The 27,350-nt window shown below is 43.6% G+C and overlaps 1 protein-coding gene across 1 annotated transcript in view; it reads right to left on the bottom strand.

Moving 5' to 3' along the window:
* Window positions 1-1,460: 1,460 nt before the first annotated feature.
* The window catches only part of CD226 (CD226 molecule), a 126,503-nt gene continuing 100,613 nt past the window's right edge, over window positions 1,461-27,350 (bottom strand). Inside the window, exons 4-6 of the mRNA XM_069728941.1 lie at window positions 20,579-20,672; window positions 3,870-3,936; window positions 1,461-1,914 (exon numbers count right to left, since the gene is read on the bottom strand). Coding sequence (XP_069585042.1) covers window positions 1,855-1,914; window positions 3,870-3,936; window positions 20,579-20,672 — 221 coding nt within the window. The 3' untranslated portion in view covers window positions 1,461-1,854. The remainder of the gene's footprint in view (window positions 1,915-3,869; window positions 3,937-20,578; window positions 20,673-27,350) is intronic.

Genomic DNA, 27,350 nt, shown 5'->3' with positions numbered 1-27,350 from the left:
GAGGACCATGAATCCCCTAGAGTAGGTATTAGTAAGATCTTCCCATTTGCCCCTGAATTCCTCGTCATCAACCGGAAAAGAGGGGAAGACTTGAATACGAAGTCCCCTCGGGATGAGATCTTTTTGGATATACTTATCGAGGAATTCATAATTCCACCAAATGCGCGTTCGTCTGCGCAACAAATCTTTAAACCATGTGATGACCTCCTGTAACTCTCTGGTGGGTCCCCTTGAGGAAGCGGCGTTTTAACGCTGCGAAACGCGCGTCGGGGTGTTCCTACCGGCGGGACCTTCTCTCCTCCCTCCCACATCTGGTCTGGTGAGCATACAACTAGGTTACCTCCATTTTTACAGGGCTCTACCTATCCATCTGGGCACACTGGCTGCACTCTTTGTGCCAGGCATTACCGTAGTTGTGACGCCTGTATTTCAGGCCATGATTGGCATGCTATATCCAGCGTTAGCTGTACCGCTGCTACGCTCGTATTTCAGGTGATTGCACTTTGCTTGATATGGCAGGCTCTAAGCACATGGTTGCCAATAGGACTTTCCTGGCCGCCTGGGTGCATCTGTTTTTTATTCTTGGTTAGGCCCTGTATATGGTAGTGTTATATCGGGATTGGATACCGCCGCTGTCACGGGGTTTACTCTAGCTGTTAGGGTGCACTTGCCTCTTATACTACTACTTTTTCGGCTAGGACCCGTCACTGCTGCGACTCCTCTCCCTTCTGTATCCTCCCAGCATTACATGTTGTTTATTGCCTATAGCCACACCATGATCATCTCTGATACAGTGCTCCTCCTTTTTCTATATTTAGTATTTGGAGCAATTGTTTCGATTATCTGGGTTATTACCATTAAATACTAGTATTTTTCCCCAGATTCTGTTGATATGTTTTTGGAACTTAGATCGACATTAATTATTTCTGTGTGTTTCACAGTTTGTTCCGCCATTATAATGGACTTTCGTGCACGCGACCGCACCTGGCGTGCACAGCTTAATGAGGTATTCCATGACAGCACCGAACTTAGATCGACATTAATACTGATCAATAAATGTATTTAAAAAAATCACCTTCAGCGACGTCTGAGTGAAATCTCAGCATGATGCAATTTTTTTTTCACAGACAGGTTCTGTCCAGTGAAAAAAAATCAGGTATCAATAACATTGTTCCACGTGCTATCCAATAAAAAGCCGGATAGAACTCGTCCCATTGAAACGGTGGTGCGAGCGAGCACTACCCTGATTGGTTGTACTATCTGCAGGCCGCAGCCCATTAACCTTCAGGGGTTTACAGCAGAAAAGTAACGAAGAAAAAACTGCACTATCACAAGCGTATAAAATGGTAATGTCAGCCTAATCAATCTCTATGGAAGCGGCAGGGCTGTGATTTAGCCAATGATTATAGCACTGTAATACATCTATTAGTATATAAGAATAAGGTTAAGTCTGGGTATGTGACGGCTCACTGCTTGTATTTTATTGTTGTTCACTGGACTACAATATGTCAAAATTACTATCATTTTTATCTACATATATATTATCAAAGTTTTTCAATATAGAAAACGATAAAAAAAAATCTACTAGTACTTTAATGTCAAATCTTCTCCAGCAGTTTCTGGGACATCTTCTAATTAAGGCAGTAATGTCACATTATGGGTGGCCACTCAGTTTTCTTTAGACCATCGCTGACGTATATTCTTGCCTTCTTATAGGACATATATGATTGCAGATGAAAAGGGTTTCCATACATGCAACATATTCCAATTTAGTCAGCTTTATTATCTTCCCATAAAGTAAGATTTCCTAGGTATTGTTACATAGCTTCATTTCTAAGTCCATAATCTTGAGAGTTAAAAATTGGGTATAAAATTGGCATATGTGTGATCCATATCCACCGTGTCCATTTTTGACTGAAAGAAAAAGAAGATTAACTCAGATGAAGTGAAACAATTTAGCATATATCACTCTAGTAGTTGGACTATGTGATCATTCCATGAAGATTTATTCTGAGGGGGAATCTGTCAGCAGGTTATTGATATATATTCTAAAAGCAACAGGGGATAGGGGCTGAAACACAAATTTCAGCGATGCATCACTTTATTGGCTGTGTGCTGTTGTTTACTTACAACAATGGTTTTATCATAAGGAGACTATTGATGTCCAGACTACAGCTCACAGTTCTGTTAGACCTACCACACCCCCTCCTCTGATAAGTAAATCACTGTCTAAAGACTATATACAGAGAGAGCCTGGTGTGGGTCAGGCTACCTTTCTGAGCACAGCTGAATTGATAAGTCTAAAAATGGCTGCACCCAGTAAACTAAGTGATTCATCATTGAATTCAGGGTCTCTTTTCCCTTTTCCTTCATTATGCTGCTCTCAAAGGAGGTAGCATAAACCTGCTGACAAATTCCCTTTAAAAATCCCTTTAAGTCTGTTTTTTTGCAACATTATTTAAACAAAAGATATTCATGCATGATCACATATCCAAAAAGCAATTGACCAATATATTATTTTTGCATAATGGGGTGTCATGTAAATTAACCCTCCTTACCTACTATTTTAAAATGATAAGTAAACCCCTGTTTTTGCCATTTGTGAAGGAAAGATTCACATTCCTTTTACAGTAGCTTGAGAAAGTAATCACCCCTCCCCCTTGGCTTTTTACCTATTTTGTTACATTACAACCTGGGCAAGGTGGGCATTAATCAAAGAGGCAGAACAGAGACCAAAGGTAACCCCGAAGGAGCTGCAGAGTTCCCAAGCGGAGACTGGAGTATCTGTCCATACAACCACAATAAGCCATACACTCCATAGAAATGACATTTATAGAAGAGAGGGCAGAAAAAAGCCTTTACTTACATACAAAAATTGTAATGGTTATTTTGAGTTTGCCTAAAGACATGTGGGAGACTCCCCAAAGGTATGGAAGAAGGTGATGTGGGCAGATGAGACCAAAATTTAACTTTTTGGCCACAAAGATAAATGCTATTTTTGGTGCCAAACCCACACAGCTCATCACCCCAAGAACATGATCCCCACAGTGAAGCATAGTGGTGACAGCATCATGCTGTGGGGATGTTTTTCAGAGCAGTGACGGGGAAAATAATCCAATTAAGAATCTGTGGTCAAACTTGAAGATTGCTGTTCAGAGGAAACCATCTAACGTAAAGGAGCTGGAGTAGTTTTCCCTTAAGGAATAATGATAATAATAATTTTATTTCTATAACATCAACATATTCTACAGCACTTTACATTTCAGAGAGGCATCAGTGTAACGGTTGGTGAGGAATATGATCCTGGCTGCAGCATTCAAGAGAGATTGGAGAGGGGAGAGGTTGGTAAGAGAGAGACTGATTAGTAGAGAGTTACAATAGTCCAGACGAGAATGAATAAGAGCAACAGTAAGAGGTTTTGCAGAGTCGAAAGTAAGAAAAGGTCAAATTCTAGAAATGTTTTTGAGGTGCAGATAAGGAATGGGCACAAATCCCACTGGCAAGATGTGGAAAGCTGATAGAGACTTATCCAAAGCTTCTTGCAGCGGTAATTGCTGTAAAAGGAGGCTCTACAAAGTACTGACTTTAGGGGGGTGAATAGTTATGCACAGTGAAGTTGTCAGTTATTTTTTCCTATTTGTTGTTTGCTTCACAAAAATAGGTATGTTCTTTACATGAACCATAAAAAAAGTGAAATTCCAGGTTATGAGGTAGAAAAACATGAAAATGCCAACGGGGGTGAATATTTTCACAAACCACTGTATTTAAAGAAACTAGTCTTGTAGAAGAAAACAGTAGGGGACTCTAGGCCCTGCTTCTCTCCACACCATAACTATATCGATTATTCTATTGATTAGAAGTCCTTTTACCTGAGGACATGTAGAATTGAAACTGACGTTTACTTGTTTTGCCTGGATTCTCTTCTTTTTCCTTGCCCTAAATTTAAACATACAGAAATTCAATAAACAATATAGCAGGAAACCTATTATACTGTATTATGCCTGCAAGTAGATTCGAAAAAAATCTGTTTTACTGCAGATTACTGACATCATTGCATGCAGAGACATTTTATCAATCATTACAAAGCCGGTTTCTTTTTAGAATTTATTACGTTTTTGAAAATAAAGTACCGTACATTCATCGTCTCTTGTGCCAACAGAGTTCTGTCTTCATGCCAGCTATCACACTGTACGTCATGGTGGAAACTGGCGGCATCACATTCTTCCGACAGGAAGGGGAAATCAGGATGCCATAACAACCAGTGAATATTGTGGATGACAGTCCCATTAGGCTTCGAAAATCAAGGCACCCTGTGTCTAAGCATCAGCACGTGTGGCCTATCTTTATCCTTCTAATTATCTGTTGCCATTACGTTTTTCTGAATGTGCTACCATTCCTACTAATAATTCTTGTTGGATTGATTGGCAAGAATTTGTCTCTAGGTCCTGATCGGTCCTCTCCTGATTGTGACGATATTCCAACCAGCTTCATCTTATCATCCAGCCACAGAATATGGATCTTAAGGCCTCCATGCACAGTAAACTTGACATATGTTTAGCAGACACTCTTATCACGGCGTTGAAGATGGGAAATTGCGCAGGCGTGTACTACGGAGGACAGAGAACGAACTTCAATCCAATATTGCAGCCAGCGGGTAAGGAAAGGGTGAATCAAAAACCCCGAAAACCCCGCCCCTATGGCTGAAGATTGTTCCCTCCAAATTCAGGTGACAGAGTCCCTTTAATAGCTTGACCAATTGTTATGAAGAAAATAGATATTAGCAGTTTTAAGAAGCAAATAACTTTTGTCGGCTCCCATATACACACATTAGACCCCCTTCAGCAGTTAGTCAGTTCAGAACCTGAAAACCACATGCTCACAATGATGACAAATATCAGAGGTAATGGACTTGTCATATATGATTTCACAGTATAACCCACAGGAAAAGATTACAATTCAGAAATCAAGCAATCAGAGATCTTACAATAATAAAAATACTAAAAATAGTGAGCTTATAGTACAAAGACAAAGCACAATACAGGCATAAGACACAACATGATGTCACAGCTCTGGAATAATGGATAATAGTCTTCACATACTTCTAGATGAGAATAGATAAATACCATACGAGCTGCTATGTCTGCTACCTAGCAGTTATCCCCATGCTCCTCAGTATCAGCTTTATTAATTGTTCTTACTGTTACAAGGGAAACTGTCAGCAGGTTTTAGCTTTGTAATCTGAAGGGCTGAGAAACTGATGACAGTGGTGTCTCACTTACTAGGCTGTGTGCTGTTTCCATACAATCAGTGCTGTATCAGCTGGAGATTATCACTGCTGGACTAGCTGTCCGGTGCCTGCTGGTCCAACCACACTCTTACCCCTGATTAGCAGCTTACTGTCAATAAACAATGTACATAAAAAGATGCTAATCAGTGGCTTGGATGGGGGTAGCTTTCTGAGCACTATTACTTCCAAGGCAGAGAAAACTCTGATTGTATCACAACTGCTGCACCCAGTAAACTAAGTGATACACCACTGGAATTAGGGTCCTTTCCCCTATATTACACTGCTCTCAGATGAAACAGATGCCCCTTAATTTATTCAATTAACGTCAGGGGCAAAGGACAGTAGATTCTCTGACTCTGGAAAATTGAGCCGATTATGCAAATGACACTCTGATCAGTCTCCGACCAGGATCTGATCAGCGTGTGATCACAGTGTTGTCCAGTTCTCTTGGATAAGACGATGATGGAGAAAAAAATTCTCCATCTTCTCTATTCTGTGAGAGCGTGGAAAACAGACTGCAATCAGAAGTCATCTGAATGCAGTCCAATGTTTTCCATGCACTCATAAACTTGCATGGCTGCGTTTGATCCAATTATCGGGCATGCAAGGATTTTTTTTTACAGTCTCTGTACGAAGAAAAAATCTGACATGTGTACGGCCCCATGGACTAACATTGGTCCGAGTGCGATCAGATGTTTTGTTGGATTGCACTCAAACCAAACATACACTTGTCTGCACCTGCCCTAATGCTGTTTAGGTCAGGCCTTTTGGATGCTTGTTTTTGGGTTACTGCACTTTTTCCCAAAAAAATTAGGGGAAAAATGGGGGTAGGTCTTATAATGCGGGTGTACCTTACAGACCACGGTGGAGCAGGGTCCCAGGATTACTGCTAGAGGAGGTAAGAGAGGAGAGTTGCTGCAGTCCGCAGGCTGAGATGAGGGGGTGTTTGGATGTGCGCCACTGCGGATGTTCGGTGGTGCGGGGGCTCAGCGCTGAGATCTCATCTCCCGGGATCTTCGTGCCGAGATCTCCATCAGTGCATGCGCCGCCCCAGTAGCCATTTTCCCGAAGTCCACCACATAGTAAACCATGTCTCATGGCTCTGGGCTTTCACAAAATGTCGGTAGAGCCCCCACACCGCCGATCACCAGCAGCGGTGCGCCGCACATCCGAACACCCCCTTATCCCAGCCTGCGGCCTGCAGCAACGCTCCACTCTTGCCTCCTCCAGCAGCGACCCTAGGACCCCGTTTCACCGCAGCCACCACCCCCGGTAAGCAATAAGATGCGTGGATTACAAGAAGCACCACCATTTTATTAACAAAAGTTTTTTTCTTATTTTTCTCATCAAAACTTGGGGTGCGTCTTATAATCTGATAAGTCTTATAAGCCGCAAAATACGGGATATACTATTTTATTGATATATTTATTCTCTTGAAATAGGGGTACAAGTTAGTCTTTATTTTACTTGTATGAACAATTTTTGTACATTTTTTAAGGTCTGTGATACATCATAAAATACTAATTTTATACTGAATGTACATGATTGAATTGGACATTGGAGGACATTTACATTAATAATTTTTGAAGAACGCTGCGCTTTCTTACAAGTCATGTGGTACAAAGGCTGTCAGGAAACTAAAGCTTGTTAGAGATTGAGGAGGTAAGAACATTTCTAGGTAAGAACATTTCTGGGAGGTAAGAACATTTCTAAAACAATCCACAGCGAGGAGATTGGAACAAAACAAAATCCTCTAAACTGCATGCTCGCAAACGCCAGAAGCCTGACAAACAAGATGGAAGAACTAGAAGCAGAAATATCTACAGGTAACTTTGACATAGTGGGAATAACCGAGACATGGTTAGATGAAAGCTATGACTGGGCAGTTAACTTACAGGGTTACAGTCTGTTTAGAAAGGATCGTAAAAATCGGAGAGGAGGAGGGGTTTGTCTCTATGTAAAGTCTTGTCTAAAGTCCACTTTAAGGGAGGATATTAGCGAAGGGAATGAGGATGTCGAGTCCATATGGGTTGAAATTCATGGAGGGAAAAATGGTAACAAAATTCTCATTGGGGTCTGTTACAAACCCCCAAATATAACAGAAAGCATGGAAAGTCTACTTCTAAAGCAGATAGATGAAGCTGCAACCCATAATGAGGTCCTGGTTATGGGGGACTTTAACTACCCGGATATTAACTGGGAAACAGAAACCTGTGAAACCCATAAAGGCAACAGGTTTCTGCTAATAACCAAGAAAAATTATCTTTCACAATTGGTGCAGAATCCAACCAGAGGAGCAGCACTTTTAGACCTAATACTATCTAATAGACCTGACAGAATAACAAATCTGCAGGTGGTCGGGCATCTAGGAAATAGCGACCACAATATTGTGCAGTTTCACCTGTCTTTCACTAGGGGGACTTGTCAGGGAGTCACAAAAACATTGAACTTTAGGAAGGCAAAGTTTGAACAGCTTAGAGATGCCCTTAATCTGGTAGACTGGGACAATATCCTCAGAAATGAGAATACAGATAATAAATGGGAAATGTTTAAGAACATCCTAAATAGGCAGTGTAAGCGGTTTATACCTTGTGGGAATAAAAGGACTAGAAATAGGAAAAACCCAATGTGGCTAAACAAAGAAGTAAGACAGGCAATTAACAGTAAAAAGAAAGCATTTGCACTACTAAAGCAGGATGGCACCATTGAAGCTCTAAAAAACTATAGGGAGAAAAATACTTTATCTAAAAAACTAATTAAAGCTGCCAAAAAGGAAACAGAGAAGCACATTGCTAAGGAGAGTAAAACTAATCCCAAACTGTTCTTCAACTATATCAATAGTAAAAGAATAACAACTGAAAATGTAGGCCCCTTAAAAAATAGTGAGGAAAGAATGGTTGTAGATGACGAGGAAAAAGCTAACATATTAAACACCTTCTTCTCCACGGTATTCACGGTGGAAAATGAAATGCTAGGTGAAATCCCAAGAAACAATGAAAACCCTATATTAAGGGTCACCAATCTAACCCAAGAAGAGGTGCGAAACCGGCTAAATAAGATTAAAATAGATAAATCTCCGGGTCCGGATGGCATACACCCACGAGTACTAAGAGAACTAAGTAATGTAATAGATAAACCATTATTTCTTATTTTTAGGGACTCTATAGCGACAGGATCTGTTCCGCAGGACTGGCGCATAGCAAATGTGGTGCCAATATTCAAAAAGGGCTCTAAAAGTGAACCTGGAAATTATAGGCCAGTAAGTCTAACCTCTATTGTTGGTAAAATATTTGAAGGGTTTCTGAGGGATGTTATTCTGGATTATCTCAATGAGAATAACTGTTTAACTCCATATCAGCATGGGTTTATGAGAAATCGCTCCTGTCAAACCAATCTAATCAGTTTTTATGAAGAGGTAAGCTATAGGCTGGACCACGGTGAGTCATTGGACGTGGTATATCTTGATTTTTCCAAAGCGTTTGATACCATGCCGCACAAGAGGTTGGTACACAAAATGAGAATGCTTGGTCTGGGGGAAAATGTGTGTAAATGGGTTAGTAACTGGCTTAGTGATAGAAAGCAGAGGGTGGTTATAAATGGTATAGTCTCTAACTGGGTCGCTGTGACCAGTGGGGTACCGCAGGGGTCAGTATTGGGACCTGTTCTCTTCAACATATTCATTAATGATCTGGTAGAAGGTTTACACAGTAAAATATCGATATTTGCAGATGATACAAAACTATGTAAAGCAGTTAATACAAGAGAAGATAGTATTCTGCTACAGATGGATCTGGATAAGTTGGAAACTTGGGCTGAAAGGTGGCAGATGAGGTTTAACAATGATAAATGTAAGGTTATACACATGGGAAGAGGGAATCAATATCACCATTACACACTGAACGGGAAACCACTGGGTAAATCTGACAGGGAGAAGGACTTGGGGATCCTAGTTAATGATAAACTTACCTGGAGCAGCCAGTGCCAGGCAGCAGCTGCCAAGGCAAACAGGATCATGGGGTGCATTAAAAGAGGTCTGGATACACATGATGAGAGCATTATACTGCCTCTGTACAAATCCCTAGTTAGACCGCACATGGAGTACTGTGTCCAGTTTTGGGCACCGGTGCTCAGGAAGGATATAATGGAACTAGAGAGAGTACAAAGGAGGGCAACAAAATTAATAAAGGGGATGGGAGAACTACAATACCCAGATAGATTAGCGAAATTAGGATTATTTAGTCTAGAAAAAAGACGACTGAGGGGCGATCTAATAACCATGTATAAGTATATAAGGGGACAATACAAATATCTCGCTGAGGATCTGTTTATACCAAGGAAGGTGACAGGCACAAGGGGGCATTCTTTGCGTCTGGAGGAGAGAAGGTTTTTCCACCAACATAGAAGAGGATTCTTTACTGTTAGGGCAGTGAGAATCTGGAATTGCTTGCCTGAGGAGGTGGTGATGGCGAACTCAGTTGAGGGGTTCAAGAGAGGCCTGGATGTCTTCCTGGAGCAGAACAATATTGTATCATACAATTATTAGGTTCTGTAGAAGGACGTAGATCTGGGTATTTATTATGATGGAATATAGGCTGAACTGGATGGACAAATGTCTTTTTTCGGCCTTACTAACTATGTTACTATGTTACTATGTTACTATGATGTAGAACAGGTCATGTTTCAGGCAAGGAGTACACTGCTAAGTGGAGGTAGTATTAGGACAAAGAGAGGTGAAATGATAAAACGTGCAGAAACTAACCAGAGGTGAAGGAGGTAAAAGTGGAATTTAAACGGTAAAAGCAAATTCACTTATAAAATAGTTACAAATGTATGAGACAGGGAGCACTTATGGGATTTTCTTTCTCTTATACATAAGTGCAGTATTTTGAGGTTGCAGAATATTCCTCCAAGTCATTTCAGCACTGAAGGTCATATAGCACATATCTGCGGAAGGCAGTGTCTCTATGCTTCATGATCACTCCTAATTGTTTTTTCAGACTAATGGTTTGTTAAATATTTTATGGAACAGGCAAGTATTTGCGCGTGCCTCGAGAGGTTTATTTCAGAAAAAGATTATATAAATTCTGATAGTGGGCTAGGCAAGGGTGCTGCAAGTGACAGGCTGTCTACTGAGGACGCTGACCAAAAGGAAACTGTTAAAACTGCATTTACATGTAGATATAAATATTTTTTAATCTTCTTTCCGTGGTACAGCAGTTCCTGTCGGTCAGGTCTCGTATGTTTTTAATGCCTTAACATTGTGGTTAAAGGGAAGGTGCCACCAGTTTTCTCGTATTTTGTTTTTTTGTGAAATTAAGCTTAAAATAGTAATTAAAATGTATTAATGCAATGTTTGCACTGTTTGCAAACATTTCTATATGAAAAATATTATATATTTTTCTACAAATATACATATTTACCACTAGGGGGAGCATTTTCCGTTTTAGACCTCAAGCAGCTATAGTAAGATTTAGCAGCTCTGCCCCAGGGATATTAGACCACCCAAAAGGGGAGGGAAATGGTGATGTCAGCACTTACTGCCCCAACAGTAAGAATGAAGAGCAGCATCACAGGGCAGCACCATTTTGTGTGTGACTGGCCTGTGACCTGCTATCACCAGCAGTTACTGCATCAGAGGAGCAGAACACAGTGGGCTCAGCAGCATCTGGACCCAAGAAGAGTGAAGACGTGGTGTGCATGGAGCAGCATTAGGAGCTGTCTGGGAGCTCCAGCTCTGCAGTGAATAGCCAGGCATTATGGAGGGAGGGGAGAGATGCATTGTATGGCTAAGGCCGGGGTCACACTAGACCGCAATGCGATAAAAAAATCGCATAGCGCTCGTCCCAATGTTAATCTATGGGGCAGCTCCCATCATCCGATATTCTCTCGGCCGTATTCAGGATCCGAGTGAAATCGCAGCATGCTGCAATTCTCAGCGTATCTCGGCCGAGAATCGACAATGAAAGTCTATGGGGGTGAGAAAAAAATCGCACAGCACACGGACCATCAGTGTGACGTGCGAGAAATTCTCAGGCATTGGGCAGGTGACAGGAAAGGCTCAGCCATTATTTGCTCATTTTGCAAGTGTGTGAGAAAATCTCACCATACGGACGACATACGGATGTCACACGGATGCCAAACGGATCATTGGATGCGAGAAAATCGCATCCTCGCACTGCACACGGATCACTGTTTTGGTAACATTTGTGCGATTCTCGTCCATCAAAAACGGACCTTTTTTTATACGTTGTGTGTGTCCCCGGCCTAAGAGTGACTGATGGGAGAGAAAGATGCATGAAGTAAGATGAGTGAGACACATAAGGAGTGTGATGGGGAGATACACATTGAGGCTGTGTGCACACGTTCAGGATTTTTCGCATTTTTTTGCGTTTGTTCGCTATAAAAATGTGATAAAAACAATTTAAAAATGCATACATATGCATCCCATCATTTATAATGCATTCTGCAATTTTTGTGCATATGTTGCGTCTTTTCTGGGGGAAAAACGCATCGCAGTAAAAAACGCAACATGTTCTGCGCATGTCGTGTCTCCCCCTTTGATGTGGGCTCCGGCGCTGAGCCCACATCAAAGTCACAACATGTCGGCTGTTTTGTACAGCTGACATGTGCGCGCAATAGCGGCATGTGAAATCGCAATTCACCCGCCGCTATTAACCTGTTAAATGCCGCTGTCAAATGCTGACAGCGGCATTTAACTACCGCTTCCAGCCGCACGGCCAGAAATGGGCGTATCGTCCACCCCCGTCACATGATCAGGGGTTGGCGATGCGTCAGGATGGTAACCATAGAGGTCCTTGAGACCTCTATAGCTACTGATGCCGGCCTGCTGTGAGCGCCTCCCTGTGGTCGGCGCTCATAGTAAGCCTGTAATTCAGCTACGGAGCAGCAATCTGATGATCGCTGCTATGTAGCTGAGCCGATCGAGTTGTGCCTGCTTCTAGTTTCCCATGGAGGCTATTGATGCATGGCAAATGTAAAAAAAAATGTTTTTAAAAATATGAAAAAAAAAAAATTAAAGTTTAAATCACCCCCCTTTTGCCCCATCAAAAATAAAACAACAAAAAAAAAATCAAACCTACACATATTTAGTATCGCCGCGTTCAGAATCACCCAATCTGTCAATAGAAAAAAACATGACTGACATGTGCCCGCAATAGCGGCAGGTGAGATCGCGATTCGACCGTTCCTCTGTATGTGTTTTCCATCCGGCGGAAACAGCTGTTTTGACAGATCCTGCAAAAAACGGATGAAACGTGTGGCCATCCGGCGCTAATACAACTCAATGAGAAAATAACGGATCCGGCGAAAAAAAAACTGATCTGGCAGAAAAAAAAGTAAATTGTGGAAAAAAACGGATCTGGCGTGAAAAAACGGATCGGGCGGAAAAAACTGATCTGACAGGAAAAAAAAGGAACTTGTGGGAAAAAAACGGATCCGGCGGAAAAAAACGGATTAGGCGGGAAAAAAAGGATCCGATGGAAAAAAAACTGATCTGGCAGAAAAAAAAGGAAATTGTGGAAAAAAACAGATAAGGCGGAAAAAAACGGATAAGGCGGAAAAAAAGGATCCGATGGGAAAAAAAACTGATCTGGCAGAAAAAAAAGGAAATTGTGGAAAAAAACGGATCCGGCGGGAAAAAACGGAACTGGCAGATAAAAAAAAAACTTGTGGAAAAAAATGGATCCGGCGGGAAAAAACGGATCAGGCGGGAAAAAAAGGATCCGATGGAAAATAAACTGATCTGGCAGAAAAAAAAGGAAATTGTGGAAAAAAACTGATCCGGCGGAAAAAAACTGATCCGGCGGGAAAAGACGGATCAGGCGGGAAAAAAAGGATCCGATGGAAAAAAAACTGATCTGGCAGAGAAAAAAGGAAATTGTGGAAAAAAACGGATCTGGCGGGAAAAAACAGATCAGGCGGGAAAAAAAAAGGATCCGATGGAAAAAAAAACTGATCTGACAGAAAAAAAAGGAAATTGTGGAAAAAAAACGGATCAGGCGGGAAAAAAAGGATCCGATGGAAAAAAAACCTGATCTGGCAGAAAAAAAAGGAAATTGTGGAAAAAAACGGATCCGGTGGGAAAAAACGGATCCGGCGGGAATTAACGGATCCAGCAGGAAAAAATGGATCTGGCGGGAAAAAACGGAACCGGCGGAAAAAAACGGATCTGGCGGGAAAAAATGGATGCGGTGGAAAAAACGGATCTGGCGGAAAAAAACGGATTCTGAAAATGTGCTCGCAGGATGCGTTTTTTTCCCATAAACTTGTATTAGCGACAGATCGTGATGGATGGCCACACGTCGCGTGGTCGCGTCCGTCGTGCAACGGATCCGTCGTGTTTTGGCGGACCGTCGGCACGAAAAAATGTTCAAGTGAACTTTTTTTGTCCAGCGCGTCCGCCATTTTCTACCGCGCATGCGCTGCCAAAACTCCGCCCCCTCCTTCTAGACTTCAGAATGGGCAGTGGATGTGTTGAAAAACTGCATCCGCTGCCCACGTCGGGCACAAATTTCACAACGTGCGTCGGTACGTCGGCCCAACGCATAGCGATGGACTCGTACCGACGCAAGTGTGAAGGAGGCCTTTGTGAGGGTTGAATTAAAAAAAAACAAAAAAACCGCGTGGGCGCCCGTGCAATTTTCTGCGCCAGAGGGGGAAAGCCGACGGCCGGGGGCCAATATCTGTAGCCTGCTATGAATATCAGCCCGCAGCTGTCTGCGTAGCCTTTACTGGCTATTAAAATAAGGGGACCCCAAAAAAAAAAATTGTGTGGGGTCCCCCTATATTTTATAGCCAGAAAGGCTACGCAGACAGCTGCAGGCTGATATTCATAGCCTAGAGAGGGGCCATGGATATTGCCCACCCCCCCCAGGCTACAAATACCAGTCCGCAGCCGCCCCAGAAATGGCGCATCTGTAAGATGCGCCAATTCCGGCACTTAGCCCCTCTCTTCCCACTCCCGTGTAGCGGTGGGATATGGGGTAATGAAGGGTTAATGTCACCTTGCTATTGTAAGGTGACATTAAGCCGGGTTAATAACGGAGAGGCGTCAATAAGACGCCTATCCGTTATTAATCCAATACTAAGAAAGGGTTAAAAAAAACACGCACACATTAGGAAAAAAGTATTTTAATATTCTTCATTTCACCATACTTACCATACTTCAGCGCCTGCAAAAAACGTAAAATAATAAACCGTATACTATCTGTCCGCCGTAGTCCAATTAATATCGAGTGTCCCACGACGATCTCCCCTATAGAACAGTGACATCGGGTGATGTCACTGATCTATAGGACCCTCAGTGACACACTGACAGGAGACAATGGCTCCTGCAGTGCATCACTGAGAGGTTACCTTAGGACAAGGTCTCACTTTATGGCAATTGCTGCGTGGGAAAATTTCTCATACACCAATGGCATAAAGTGAGACTAGGGACTTTTTTTTTTACAGCGGCGGAGGAATACAATGGTGGAAGGATACCTTCCTGCTGTCATTGTGTTCCTGGAGCCTCTAGAGAGCAGTCGCATTATCTGATGCTGCTGCTCTCCACGGGAGATCATCGTGGGACACTCGTGGATTTCTGCGGACAGGGAGTATATTGGTTGTTTGTTTTTTTCATATTTTTTTTACAGATGACACTGGCTTCGGGGAACAAAGTGACAAGTAATGGTGAGTATGAACTCTCTGTTTAATGTACTGTATGTCTATATGTATGTAATGTATGAATGTATTGTATGTGGCATGTATGTGGCATGTATGTATGGAGTATTTTTTTTTTTTCATTCAACACATTAGCCGGATGATGGGACTATTACTGTCCCATAATTGGCTAATGTGTCAATCACTGTCATTGTAGCAGGCATCGTCCGATGGGACTTGTAGTCCCATCGGACGATGCTTGCATACACGCATAGAGACCCCCCCACGCTGCACAGAGACCCCCCCACACCGCACAGAGACCCCCCACGCCGCAGAGACCCCCCCACGCCACACAGAGACCCCCCCACGCCACACCGAGACCCCCCCACGCCGCACAGAGACTCCCCACGCCGCACAGAGACCCCCCACGCCGCACAGAGACCCCCCATGCCGCACAGAGACATCCCCACGCCGCACAGAGACCCCCCACGCCGCACAGAGACCCCCCACGCCGCACAGAGACCTCCCCACGCCGCACAGAGACCTCCCCACGCCGCACAGAGACCCCCCACGCCGCACAGAGACCCCCCACGCCGCACAGAGACCTCCCCACGCCGCACAGAGACCCCCCACGCCGCACAGAGACCCCCCCACGCCGCACAGAGACCTCCCCACGCCGCACAGAGACCCCCCCATGCCGCACAGAGAGGGAGAGTGACACAGGGGGAGAGTGCAGTTTACCGGAGATCACTGGGACTGTGTGCAAGTGGGGAGGCGGAGACAGAGCAGGGGAAGCACATGGCAGCGTGTGAGAGCAGAGGATGTCTGCCCAGAACCTGCAGTGCCTGGAGTACAGAGGAGCAGTGAGGGCTTCTTCTCTCCTATGATAGAGAGTAAGTGGAGCTCGGCAGATAGCACAGGGCTCTAATAAAATGGCAGCTAGTCACACCTACAGCAGTGAGTTGTGCAGCCCCCAGAGGCGTGCCCAGCTCACTGCTAATGCTGCTGCAATGTTACAGATAGGGTCCGAGCCGGTCTATTATCTCCTATGTCCATGGGGTGCCGTAATCTGACACTGATAGTGACGTGCTACTGCTGCTAAACCAAGATGTCAGCCCCCAGTTCCTTCTTTCTACTCATATATCACACGAAATCTGTTTTACATGCATTCAAATCTGGGTTATAACAGCATGTTATGCTACATTACCGTGATTAATTAATGATCTACAAACGCGGTACCTTCCCTTTAAGTAACTTCCTTCCTCCCTGGTCACATGCACAGGGGTTTACGAAGCTGAGAAACTGTATACAGAGGAGTTTGGGGGCCTTTTGCTGTAGAGCTGTGTTAGATACTTTATACAGAGGAGTTTGGGGGCCTTTTGCTGTAGAGCTGCGTTAGATACTGTAGTTTCTTGCCTACCGGGAAAAATAAATCAATTTATGACTCAATGACCCTGTACAGCTGCTATTCTATACTGGAGATTACACCAGTCTCAGTAGGGATTCCTTTACTTTTCTAATATTTGGAAAGTTTCAAGGCTTGGAAGCAGCATTTCCAATATGGATGAAACCTAACTGTTATGGAACCATCCATGGCAAAAAAATAAAATTGCAATAGTAGAATCTGAGTTTTGGCATATCACATATCATTAAATATCTGATATAGAGAGCATCTATCATGTGCCATCATTAGGCACAATTTTAATTGATCTAAATGCTACTCTTCTTCTGAATCTGGTATTATTTTTTTTTTATTTCTTGTTCTTCCTCTGTTCATGAGATAATTCCCTTCTACCTTTGACATAAATTAAGTTGTTATAATAACCAATAAAGTGCAGTCATGATCTCTGTATGAGGGCGTCATCTTCAGGATTTACGCCCCTTGAATATCAAGACTAGATTTACATACAAGGCAGAGGGGGTCGTACCTCAAGTCAAGAGAGATACAGGAACAAAAGAAAAACAATGCCAGGATCTGGAAAACAGCAGCCTGCAGACTTGGCAAAAAATAAGCATTTTTAAGGCAAGTGACAGGTTACATCTGCAAATAATTTAGCATTGAATAAGTAGATTATTTTTTGGACTATAAGACGCACTTGTGGAGGAAAAAAAATGTGGAGGAAAATGGGGGGTGCTTCTAATAGTCTGAATGTACCTGCTCTGGCTGTGGCGGGGAAGTGGGGGAGTGGCAATGCCGGAGCAGCGGGCCACAGGAGGCAGGAGCAGGCTGCTGCAGCTAACTCCTGTGCCTGCTGCAAAAAATAAATTAACATTCACTGCAGTCCACGCCCATGGGCATAGAAGGCAGTAAAGATTCAATTCTCTTTAATAGCATCCTGGTATGCATGGCCCCATCCTTATCCTGGTATGATTGGCTCCCATCCCCATCCTGGTATGCATGGCCCCATCAGAAAAACATTAAAAAAGAAAAAAAATTACACTTACCACTTCCTGTGCTCCCTCGCAGCGTCTTGTTCCGATGCCAGCAGCTGCTTTATGCTTGCAAGCAGCGCATGACAGTAATGTCAAGTGCTGCTTACAAGCAGAAGGACAGCTGTTGGAATACTGACTGCTCCCCATACCGGGACTATATGCATGAAGGGCAGAGAGCATTCATTGCACTTTTGGAGTGAGCACTAGTGTTGAGCGATACCTTCCGATATTCAGAAATATCGGGATCGGATTGTATCGGCAATATCCAAAAAATATCGGATATCGCCAATACCGATACCCAATACCAATGCAAGTCAATAGGACACAAATATCGGAAGGAAAATAAGCCCTTTCTTTCCTTGTACAATCTGTTCCAGAGGGGGGAAGAGTGTGGGCGGTGCATGGGCGGAGACTGCGTGCCTGTGTGGGACCGTGGGGGGTCTGTGCGGGCCTGCCGGGGGTCTGTGCAGGCCTGCCGAGGGTCTGTGCAGACCTGCCGGGGGTCTGTACGGGCCTCTCAGGGGTCTGTGCGGCCTGTCGGGGGTCTGTGCGGCCTTCCGGGGGTCTGTACGGGCCTCTCGGGGGTCTGTGCGGCCTGCCGGGGGTCTGCATGCCTGGATAGGGATGAGGGAGCCATGCATGCCAGGATAGGGATGAGGGGGTCATGCACACCAGGATGGGGATGAGAGGGGCCATGCATACCAGGATAGGAATAAGGGGGCCATGCATACCAGGAAGGGAATGAGGGGATTATATATACCAGGATAGGGGATATTAAGTACAAAATTGACCACATTTTTTGCTTCAATTTTTTTTTCTAATTTCCTCCTCTAAACCTAGGTGTGTCTTATCGTCCGGTGCATCTTTAAGTCTGAAAAATATGGTAGTTGTTTTGTCTGAGTAACACAGCACATGGGAGTTGCTTTATGAGGGTATCTTCTAAATTAGGTATAAAAATTCCAACCATTTTTCAAACATTGTCCCCCTTTTCTTCATTCGAATTTAAAAAACAAAATTATTAATATATTGACTTATTATAGTTGGAAACTTTAGGTACATTATCCTCAGCTTGGTTTTTAGTTATGGATGCCCTGTCAGATTGTCGAGTGCTGTCACTTTTTTCCCTTTCTTGAGAGATTTTGAGCTCGACTTTCTGTACATACCCAATACTTGACAGATGTGGACAGCATGCTGTCTGTTTAATGCTACTTTTCATCTGACCTTGACATCTGACTGAGATATGACTTTGATAACTGAGTTTGATATTTGACTCTGACATTTTACTTTGATATCTGACACCTAGCTTATTCTTTGCTTATTATACTAGCTAAATATCTAATTGAATAAATAATGAACCTATGGCTTAATGGTAAGGCATCTGTGTCACACAAAGTTTACTCTCTGTCTATAATCCAGCACAATTATCACTGAGCTATACATTCAGTCGAAGGAATATGGGGCTTCTGTTTGGTTATGTGATATCCAGTGCAAACATCCGTCTGAAACTCATTGAAACTTTTATACTGACCTTCCTCTAGCCAAATGATGTTTGGCTTTGATATCTGACTTACTTCTCATGTTCATTTTAGGAAACTTACTGTTTCTACGGCTTACCAATAATTTGCACCCAGACTTCTCTTTATTGTTGATTTAGACACATCTATGTCCACATACACATTTCAACCCTGTCCAGCTATTCATGGAACTAAATATATCTAAGTAGGCATTTCTGCAGTACTATTTACAATGATGATGAACTTTCTGTAATGGCAGATATTAAAGAGATATTCTGATCTTTGTTAAAAAGTATTGCTTGATAATGCTTGCAAATACAAGCACTTTGTTAATTTATTATACAGGGTGGGCCATTTATATGGATACACCTAAATAAAATGGGAATGGCTGGTGATATCAACTTCCTTTTTGTGACACATTAGTTGGTGGTTACCATGGCGGCCATTTTGAAGTCGGCAATTTTGGATCCAACTTTATTTTTTTTTCAAATGGGAAGATGGTCATGTGACAGATTATTGAGATAGACCTTGAAACATGTTGAATAAACCACCAGAGTTTTTCATTACATTCGAATCTGTATCATTGTGGCAGCGCAGACTTAATCCACAAACTATCCTGTACAACGTCTCTGAGAAGGTCACGTGGGCGGCCCTTGGATCTGCAACAGCCCATATGCACATGCTTTTGCTTTATACCATCAGGTGAGCAGCTCCCTGTTTAAAACCGCACTTAATCTGAGGATAAGACCCTATATGCGCTTTTTGTTTCCCTAATTTACTATTCCTCAGATGTTGTCAGTTTACCTTTCTTGATGGTTATAGCTAATTTCCAAGGATACTAGTCCAGCAGAGGTGGCTGAACATGGCGGTGCTTACAATCTCCTGTCTATTAAGCTTCTAAGCACTACACTGAAGCTTGCCAGAGATACAGAAGGGTTAATATTTTTCTATGTTCTATATTTTTTTAGTATTAACTAGTCTTATAGACACAAATTTAGTTTAACATTTTTCTTAAGGTTTCATTTTTGGTCTAATATTCTCCTTTTTCATGTACAATACTTTGATAAACTGTGTTATGGGTAGCACGCTGGGAAAGACATAAAAGCTAAAAGTCTCATAACATGTTTGCGAGAAGGGGCAGCTGATGGGAGTTTCCAGTGAGAACTACATTTGACTGTAAATGATGTAAGAAACCTGCTTATAGGGTATAGTTCGGGCAGGTGATGAAACTTTCAATTAAATAGGAGCACCTGTCCCCTCAAAAAAGGAAGTCAGGTGTCTGGTAGACAGGCTCTCCTAAAAAAAGAACAGGATGAGAGCAATTCTTTAAAGAATCCAACATTGAAATAGCTGGGGACACCAAACTATGTCGGAGGCTTTGTGGGAATGTTCTGTGGAGAGGGCTTTGTAGGGACATCATACTGTTTGAGGGAGGTGTATGGAACATCCTACTGTTTGGGGACAACCTACTCTATGGGGAGCTCTGAGGGCATCCTATTGTGTTAGGAGCTGTTGATGTAAGGACTGAATAACAGGAACAGTATGATTTATCATTTTTTTATAAACTTTATATTATATTTACTTAGAACTGCTAATTACTTTTCAAAGGAAACATATTTTTAACATACAGTATAATAGCTGTATATGCTTCAGCTGCCACAGGGAAACCGTGTATAGCACTTACCTTACAATACATAAAGCTGCTGTTGTGAAGATCCCGACAATAACAAGTAAAGATGACACCCATATTAATGCAAATGTGCGCATTGGAGTGACACCTAAAGAATTAAAAAAAACTTGTCATACTGGGACACAGTAGTACAGTGCAAAAGTGGATAACAAAACTTATATCGGGCTCTCGAGACCAGTAGTAAACTTAAACGGGTGTGCTCATCTTCTGTGTCCAGGAGCACATCACTTCTTTCCCTTTCGGATTTTCGAATACTGAGGAATGGTGCATTTCTAAAGAGCAACTTTTTATATCAGGGTGAGTATATTCCTATTAGGTATATACTCACCCTCGGACGCGCCCTGCTTCTTTCCGGCAGCCTTCCTTCCTAAGAATCAGCGCTTGAAGGACCTTCGGTGACGTCGCGGCTTGTGATTTGTCGCGTGAGCGGTCACATGGGCGGTCGCGCGACCAATCACAAGCCGCGACTTCATCTAAGGTCCTTCACGCGCTGATTCTAAGGAAGGAAGGCTGCCGGTTAGTACCAGGGCGCGTCAGAGGGTAAGTATAGCAATATTTTTATTTTAATTCTTTATTTTACACTTAAATATGGATCCAAGGGCCTGAAGGAGAGTTTCCTCTCCTTCAGACCCTGGGAACCATTAGTATCCCTTTGCACTGCATTGGGTTTCGTGTTTCCGCCGACCCCGACTTTTCTATAGGATCGGCCGATTTCACTCGACCCGACTTTTGAGAAAGTCAGGTTTCGTGAAACCCGACCCGATCCTATAAAAGTAAAAGTCGCTCAACCCTAGTGGTGTGAACAGATTTCTACAGACTTGTTCACTATGCAAGTAGCCCATGTGTTTTTGGTTCTATAAAGTCCATAGACAATAGTGGTAATATTTCTGGCAAAAGAGGCCATGTTCATATGTCTGCTTGTCTGCCCTATTTTTAGTAGCAGATTGGAACAGATAAAAGGAATTAGTTTCCTCCCATTTGTGTATCAAATAAGGCAGAGGGGTTCCTTTGATTTATACGGGGTCCGTCTGCGTTCTGTTTGGTGTTTATTTTTAGAATGGAAAGGAAAAAAAAATGTGACCCTATGTTAGGTGTCGAGTTCCCGCCTCTGCACAGGGGGAATCTCGAACCATCTCTGTTACGTGTTACGGAACCACTCAGCACCCAGAATATGTTGTGCAGTTATATGTATGTATAATAGGTTCCATGTGAGATGCATGTCCCTAATGCATCAGCCCACAAGCTGCGCCCCTGGGCAGAGGGGACACGATATTCCCCTTTTGTCCGCCCCCCACCTTTGTAATTCCCACAGTAAATATCGGCAGGTTCCGGCCACCTGCGGCTATTGTAATGTATGTTTGGCCTGCCGCTTTTCTATATCTGTATCTGTGTGATATATTCTGTGTCCTGTGAGTAAAGTGTTGTCAGACTGGAAATACGTGGAGAAGCAGTGATCTTTTATATGCGCCCATGTAACCAAGCAATTCCAGCCAGCGTCCTTCATTCAGACTCCAGCCAAAGCAGAGAGGACCTCCTGAAACACGGGGTGGTATGTCATGATCCCAATGGCAGGGGATCACAAAAGGACAAGCACAAAAACAAAACAAGCTCTAGGGTGATGGAACCTGGGCTGACCGCGATCCTGAACCTAAACACACAACTAGCAGTAGCCGGGGAACGTGCCTACGATGATTCCTAGACGTCTCGCGCCAGCCGAAGGATTAACTTCCCCTATTAGAAGAAACACAGACCTCACTTGCCTCCAGAGAAACACCCCACAGAAATAGCAGCCCCCCACATGTAATAACGGTGAAATGAGAGGAAAGCACATACGTAGTTATGAAAATAGAATCAGCAAAAATGAGGCCCGCTAAAGCTAGATAGCAGAGGATACAAAAGTGAACTGCGCGGTCAGTGAAAAACCCTTCAAAAAACCATCCTGAAATTACTTGGACTCATGTGCCAACTCATGGAACATGAGGAGTAATTTCAGCCCACTAGAGCAACCAGCAGCAAGGAATCACATATCAGCAAGCTGGACTAAGACAAAAATAAAGCAAAACGTGGAACAGGAAAATCAAAACTTAGCTTGCCCTGAAGATAACAGACGCAGGGAGCAGAGGTAAAAAGACACGCTGATTACATTGATAGCCGGCGAGGAAATGACAAAAAGGCCAGGTTAAATAGGAAACTCCCATAACCTGATGGAACAGGTGGACACCAGAGACCGCAGAGAACACAAGTCACCCAGTACCATCAGTAACCACCAGAGGGAGCCCAAAAACAGAACTCACAACAGTACCCCACCCTTGAGGAGGGGTCACCGAACCCTCACGAGAACCACCAGGGCGACCAGGATGAGCCCTATGAAAAGCACGGACCAAATCGGCAGCATGAACATCAGAGGCAATCACCCAAGAATTATCCTCCTGACCATAACCCTTCCACTTGACCAAATACTGGAGTTTCCGTCTGGAAACACGAGAATCCAAGATCTTCTCCACAACATACTCCAATTCACCCTCCACCAGCACCGGAACAGGAGGCTCAAGCGAAGGAACAATAGCCGGTACCTCATACTTCCGCAACAACGACCGATGGAACACATTATGAATAGCAAACGATGCCAGGAGATCCAAACGAAACGACACAGGGTTAAGAATTTCCAAGATCCTATAGGGACCAATGAACCGAGGCTTGAACTTAGGAGAAGAGACCTTCATAGGAACAAAACGAGAAGACAACCACACCAAGTCCCCAACAAGAAGTCGAGGACCCACGCGGCGACGGCGATTAGCAAACTGCTGAGCCCTCTCCTGGGACAACTTCAAATTGTCCACCACATGACTCCAAATCCGATGCAACCTATCCACCACCATGTCCACTCCAGGACAATCAGAAGGCTCCACCTGACCAGAGGAAAAACGAGGATGAAACCCCGAATTACAAAAGAAAGGCGAAACCAAGGTAGCAGAACTAGCCCGATTATTAAGGGCAAACTCTGCAAGCGGCAAAAAGGAAACCCAGTCATCTTGATCACCAGAAACAAAACACCTTAAATAAGTTTCTAAAGTCTGATTAGTTCGTTCCGTCTGGCCATTCGTCTGGGGATGGAATGCAGACGAAAAGGACAAATCAATGCCCATCTTAGCACAGAACGTCCGCCAAAATCTAGACACAAACTGGGATCCCCTGTCAGAAACGATGTTCTCCGGAATGCCATGCAAACGGACCACGTTTTGAAAAAACAGAGGGACCAACTCAGAGGAGGAAGGTAACTTAGGCAAGGGTACCAGATGAACCATCTTAGAAAAGCGGTCACACACAACCCATATGACGGACATTTTTTCAGAGAAAGGGAGATCCGAAATAAAGTCCATGGAAATGTGCGTCCAAGGCCTCTTCGGGATAGGCAAAGGTGACAACAATCCACTGGCCCGAGAACAGCAAGGCTTAGCCCGAGCGCAAACTCCACAAGACTGCACGAAAGAACGCACATCCCTCGACAAGGAAGGCCACCAAAAAGACCTAGCCACCAAGTCTCTAGTACCAAATATTCCAGGATGACCTGCCAACACAGAAGAATGGACCTCGGAGATGACTCTACTGGTCCAATTATCCGGAACAAACAGTCTTTCCGGCGGACAACGATCAGGTTTATCCGCCTGAAACTCCTGCAAAGCACGTCGCAAGTCTGGGGAGACAGCCGACAAAATCACCCCATCCCTAAGGATACCAGTGGGCTCAGAATTTCCAGGGGAGTCAGGCACAAAACTCCTAGAAAGAGCATCCGCCTTCACATTCTTTGAACCTGGCAGGTATGAAACCACAAAATTGAAACGGGAGAAAAACAGTGACCAATGAGCCTGTCTAGGATTCAGACGCTTGGCAGACTCAAGGTACATCAAATTTTTGTGATCAGTCAAGACCAGCACACGATGTCTAGCACCCTCAAGCCAATGACGCCACTCCTCAAATGCCCACTTCATGGCCAAAAGCTCCCGATTACCAACATCATAATTCCGTTCAGCGGGCGAAAATTTTCTAGAAAAGAACGCACATGGCTTCATCACTGAGCCATCGGAGCTTCTCTGTGACAAAACCGCCCCCGCTCCGATCTCGGAAGCATCAACCTCAACCTGAAAAGGAAGCGACGTATCTGGCTGACGCAACACAGGAGCAGAAGAAAACCGGCGCTTAAGTTCCTGAAAGGCCTCCACAGCCGCAGGAGACCAATCAGTAACATCAGCACCCTTCTTAGTCAAATCCGTCAAAGGCTTAACAACACTAGAAAAATTAGTTATGAAGCGACGATAAAAATTAGCAAAGCCCAAGAACTTCTGTAGACTCTTAAGAGATGTAGGCTGCGTCCAGTCACAAATAGCCTGAACCTTGATGGGATCCATCTCAATAGTAGAAGGGGAAAAAATATACCCCAAAAAGGAAATCTTCTGGACTCCAAAGAGACATTTAGAACCCTTTACAAACAAAGAATTGGCCCGCAGGACCTGAAACACCTTCCTGACCTGCTGAACATGAGACTCCCAGTCATCAGAAAAAAAAAAAAACATCATCCAAATACACGATAATAAATTTATCCAGATATTCACGGAAAATATCGTGCATAAAAGACTGGAAGACAGAAGGAGCATTAGAAAGTCCAAAAGGCATCACCAAATACTCTAAATGGCCCTCAGGCGTATTAAATGCGGTTTTCCACTCATCACCCTGCCTTATCCGCACAAGATTATACGCACCCCGAAGATCAATCTTAGTGAACCATTTAGCCCCCTTAATGCGAGCGAACAAATCAGTCAACAATGGCAAAGGATACTGATATTTGACTGTAATCTTATTCAAAAGACGATAATCTATGCAAGGCCACAAGGAACCATGTTTTTTGGCCACGAAAAAAAAACCTGCTCCCAAAGGGGACGAAGATGGACGGATATGTCCCTTTTCCAAGGACTCCTTAACATAATTCCGCATAGCAGTATGCTCTGGCACTGACAGATTGAACAAACGACCTTTAGGGAATTTACTGCCAGGAATCAAATCTATAGCACAATCACAATCCCTGTGAGGAGGAAGCGAACTGAGCTTAGGCTCCTCAAAAACCTCCCGATAATCAGACAAAAATACCGGAACCTCAGAAGGAGTAGATGAAGCGATAGAAATCGGAGATGCATCATCATGAACCCCCTGACATCCCCAGCTTAACACAGACATTGTTTTCCAGTCTAGGACTGGGTTATGAGTTTGTAACCATGGCAGACCAAGCACTAAGACATCATGTAAATTATACAGTACCAGGAAGCGAATCACCTCCTGATGAACGGGAGTCATACGCATGGTCACTTGTGTCCAGTACTGAGGTTTATTCATAGCCAAAGGTGTAGAGTCAATTCCTTTCAAAGGAATAGGAACTTCCAGAGGTTCCAGACTAAACCCACAGCGATTGGCAAATGACCAATCCATAAGACTCAGGGCAGCGCCTGAATCCACATAGGCATTGACGGAAATGGATGATAATGAACAAATCAGAGTCACAGACAGAATGAACTTAGACTGTAAAGTACCAATGGCAACAGACTTATCAACCTTTTTTGTGCGTTTAGAGCATGCTGATATAACATGAGCTGAATCACCACAATAAAAACACAATCCATTTTTCCGCCTATAATTTTGCCGTTCACTTCTGGACTGAATTCTATCACATTGCATTATCTCAGGTGCCTGTTCAGAACACACCGCCAAATGGTGCACAGGTTTGCGCTCCCGTAAACGCCGATCAATCTGAATAGCCATAGTCATGGACTCATTCAGACCTGTAGGCACCGGGAACCCCACCATAACATCTTTAATGGCCTCAGAAAGGCCATCTCTAAATTTTGCAGCCAGAGCGCACTCATTCCACTGAGTAAGCACCGACCATTTCCGAAATTTCTGACAATATATTTCTGCTTCATCTTGCCCCTGAGAGAGAGCCAATAAAGCTTTTTCAGCCTGAATCTCTAGGTTAGGTTCCTCATAGAGCAAACCCAATGCCAGAAAAAACGCATCCACATTGAGCAACGCAGGATCCCCTGGTGCCAATTCAAATGCCCAATTCTGAGGGTCACCCCGCAGGAAAGATATAACAATCTTGACCTGCTGAGCAGGGTCTCCAGAGGAGCGAGATTTCAAAGAAAGAAATAACTTGCAATTGTTCCTAAAATTCAGAAAACTAGATCTATCTCCAGAAAAAAACTCTGGGATAGGAATTCTAGGTTCAGACATAGGCGTATGTACAACAAAATCTTGTATATTTTGAACCTTAGCAGCAAGATTATTCAGGCTGGAAGCCAAACTCTGGACGTCCATGATAAACAGCTGAGGTCAGAGCCATTCAAGGATTAAGAGGAGGAAAAAAAAAAAGCCAAGCTGCAATTAAGGCTAGGCAGCAAACACTGAGGAGGGGAAAAAAAAAAAAAAGAAAACTTCCTCAGACTACTTTTCCTCCTACTTCAGCCAAAGCGATGACCAATTTTTTATGGCCGGCTATACTGTCATGATCCCAATGGCAGGGGATCACAAAAGGACAAGCACAAAAACAAAACAAGCTCTAGGGTGATGGAACCTGGGCTGACCGCGATCCTGAACCTAAACACACAACTAGCAGTAGCCGGGGAACGTGCCTACGATGATTCCTAGACGTCTCGCGCCAGCCGAAGGATTAACTTCCCCTATTAGAAGAAACACAGACCTCACTTGCCTCCAGAGAAAC

Source organism: Ranitomeya imitator, chromosome 6 (assembly GCF_032444005.1).
Source record: "Ranitomeya imitator isolate aRanImi1 chromosome 6, aRanImi1.pri, whole genome shotgun sequence".
In the NCBI taxonomy this organism is placed as follows: domain Eukaryota; kingdom Metazoa; phylum Chordata; class Amphibia; order Anura; family Dendrobatidae; genus Ranitomeya; species Ranitomeya imitator.
This window is presented reverse-complemented; position numbering and strand designations above follow the sequence as displayed.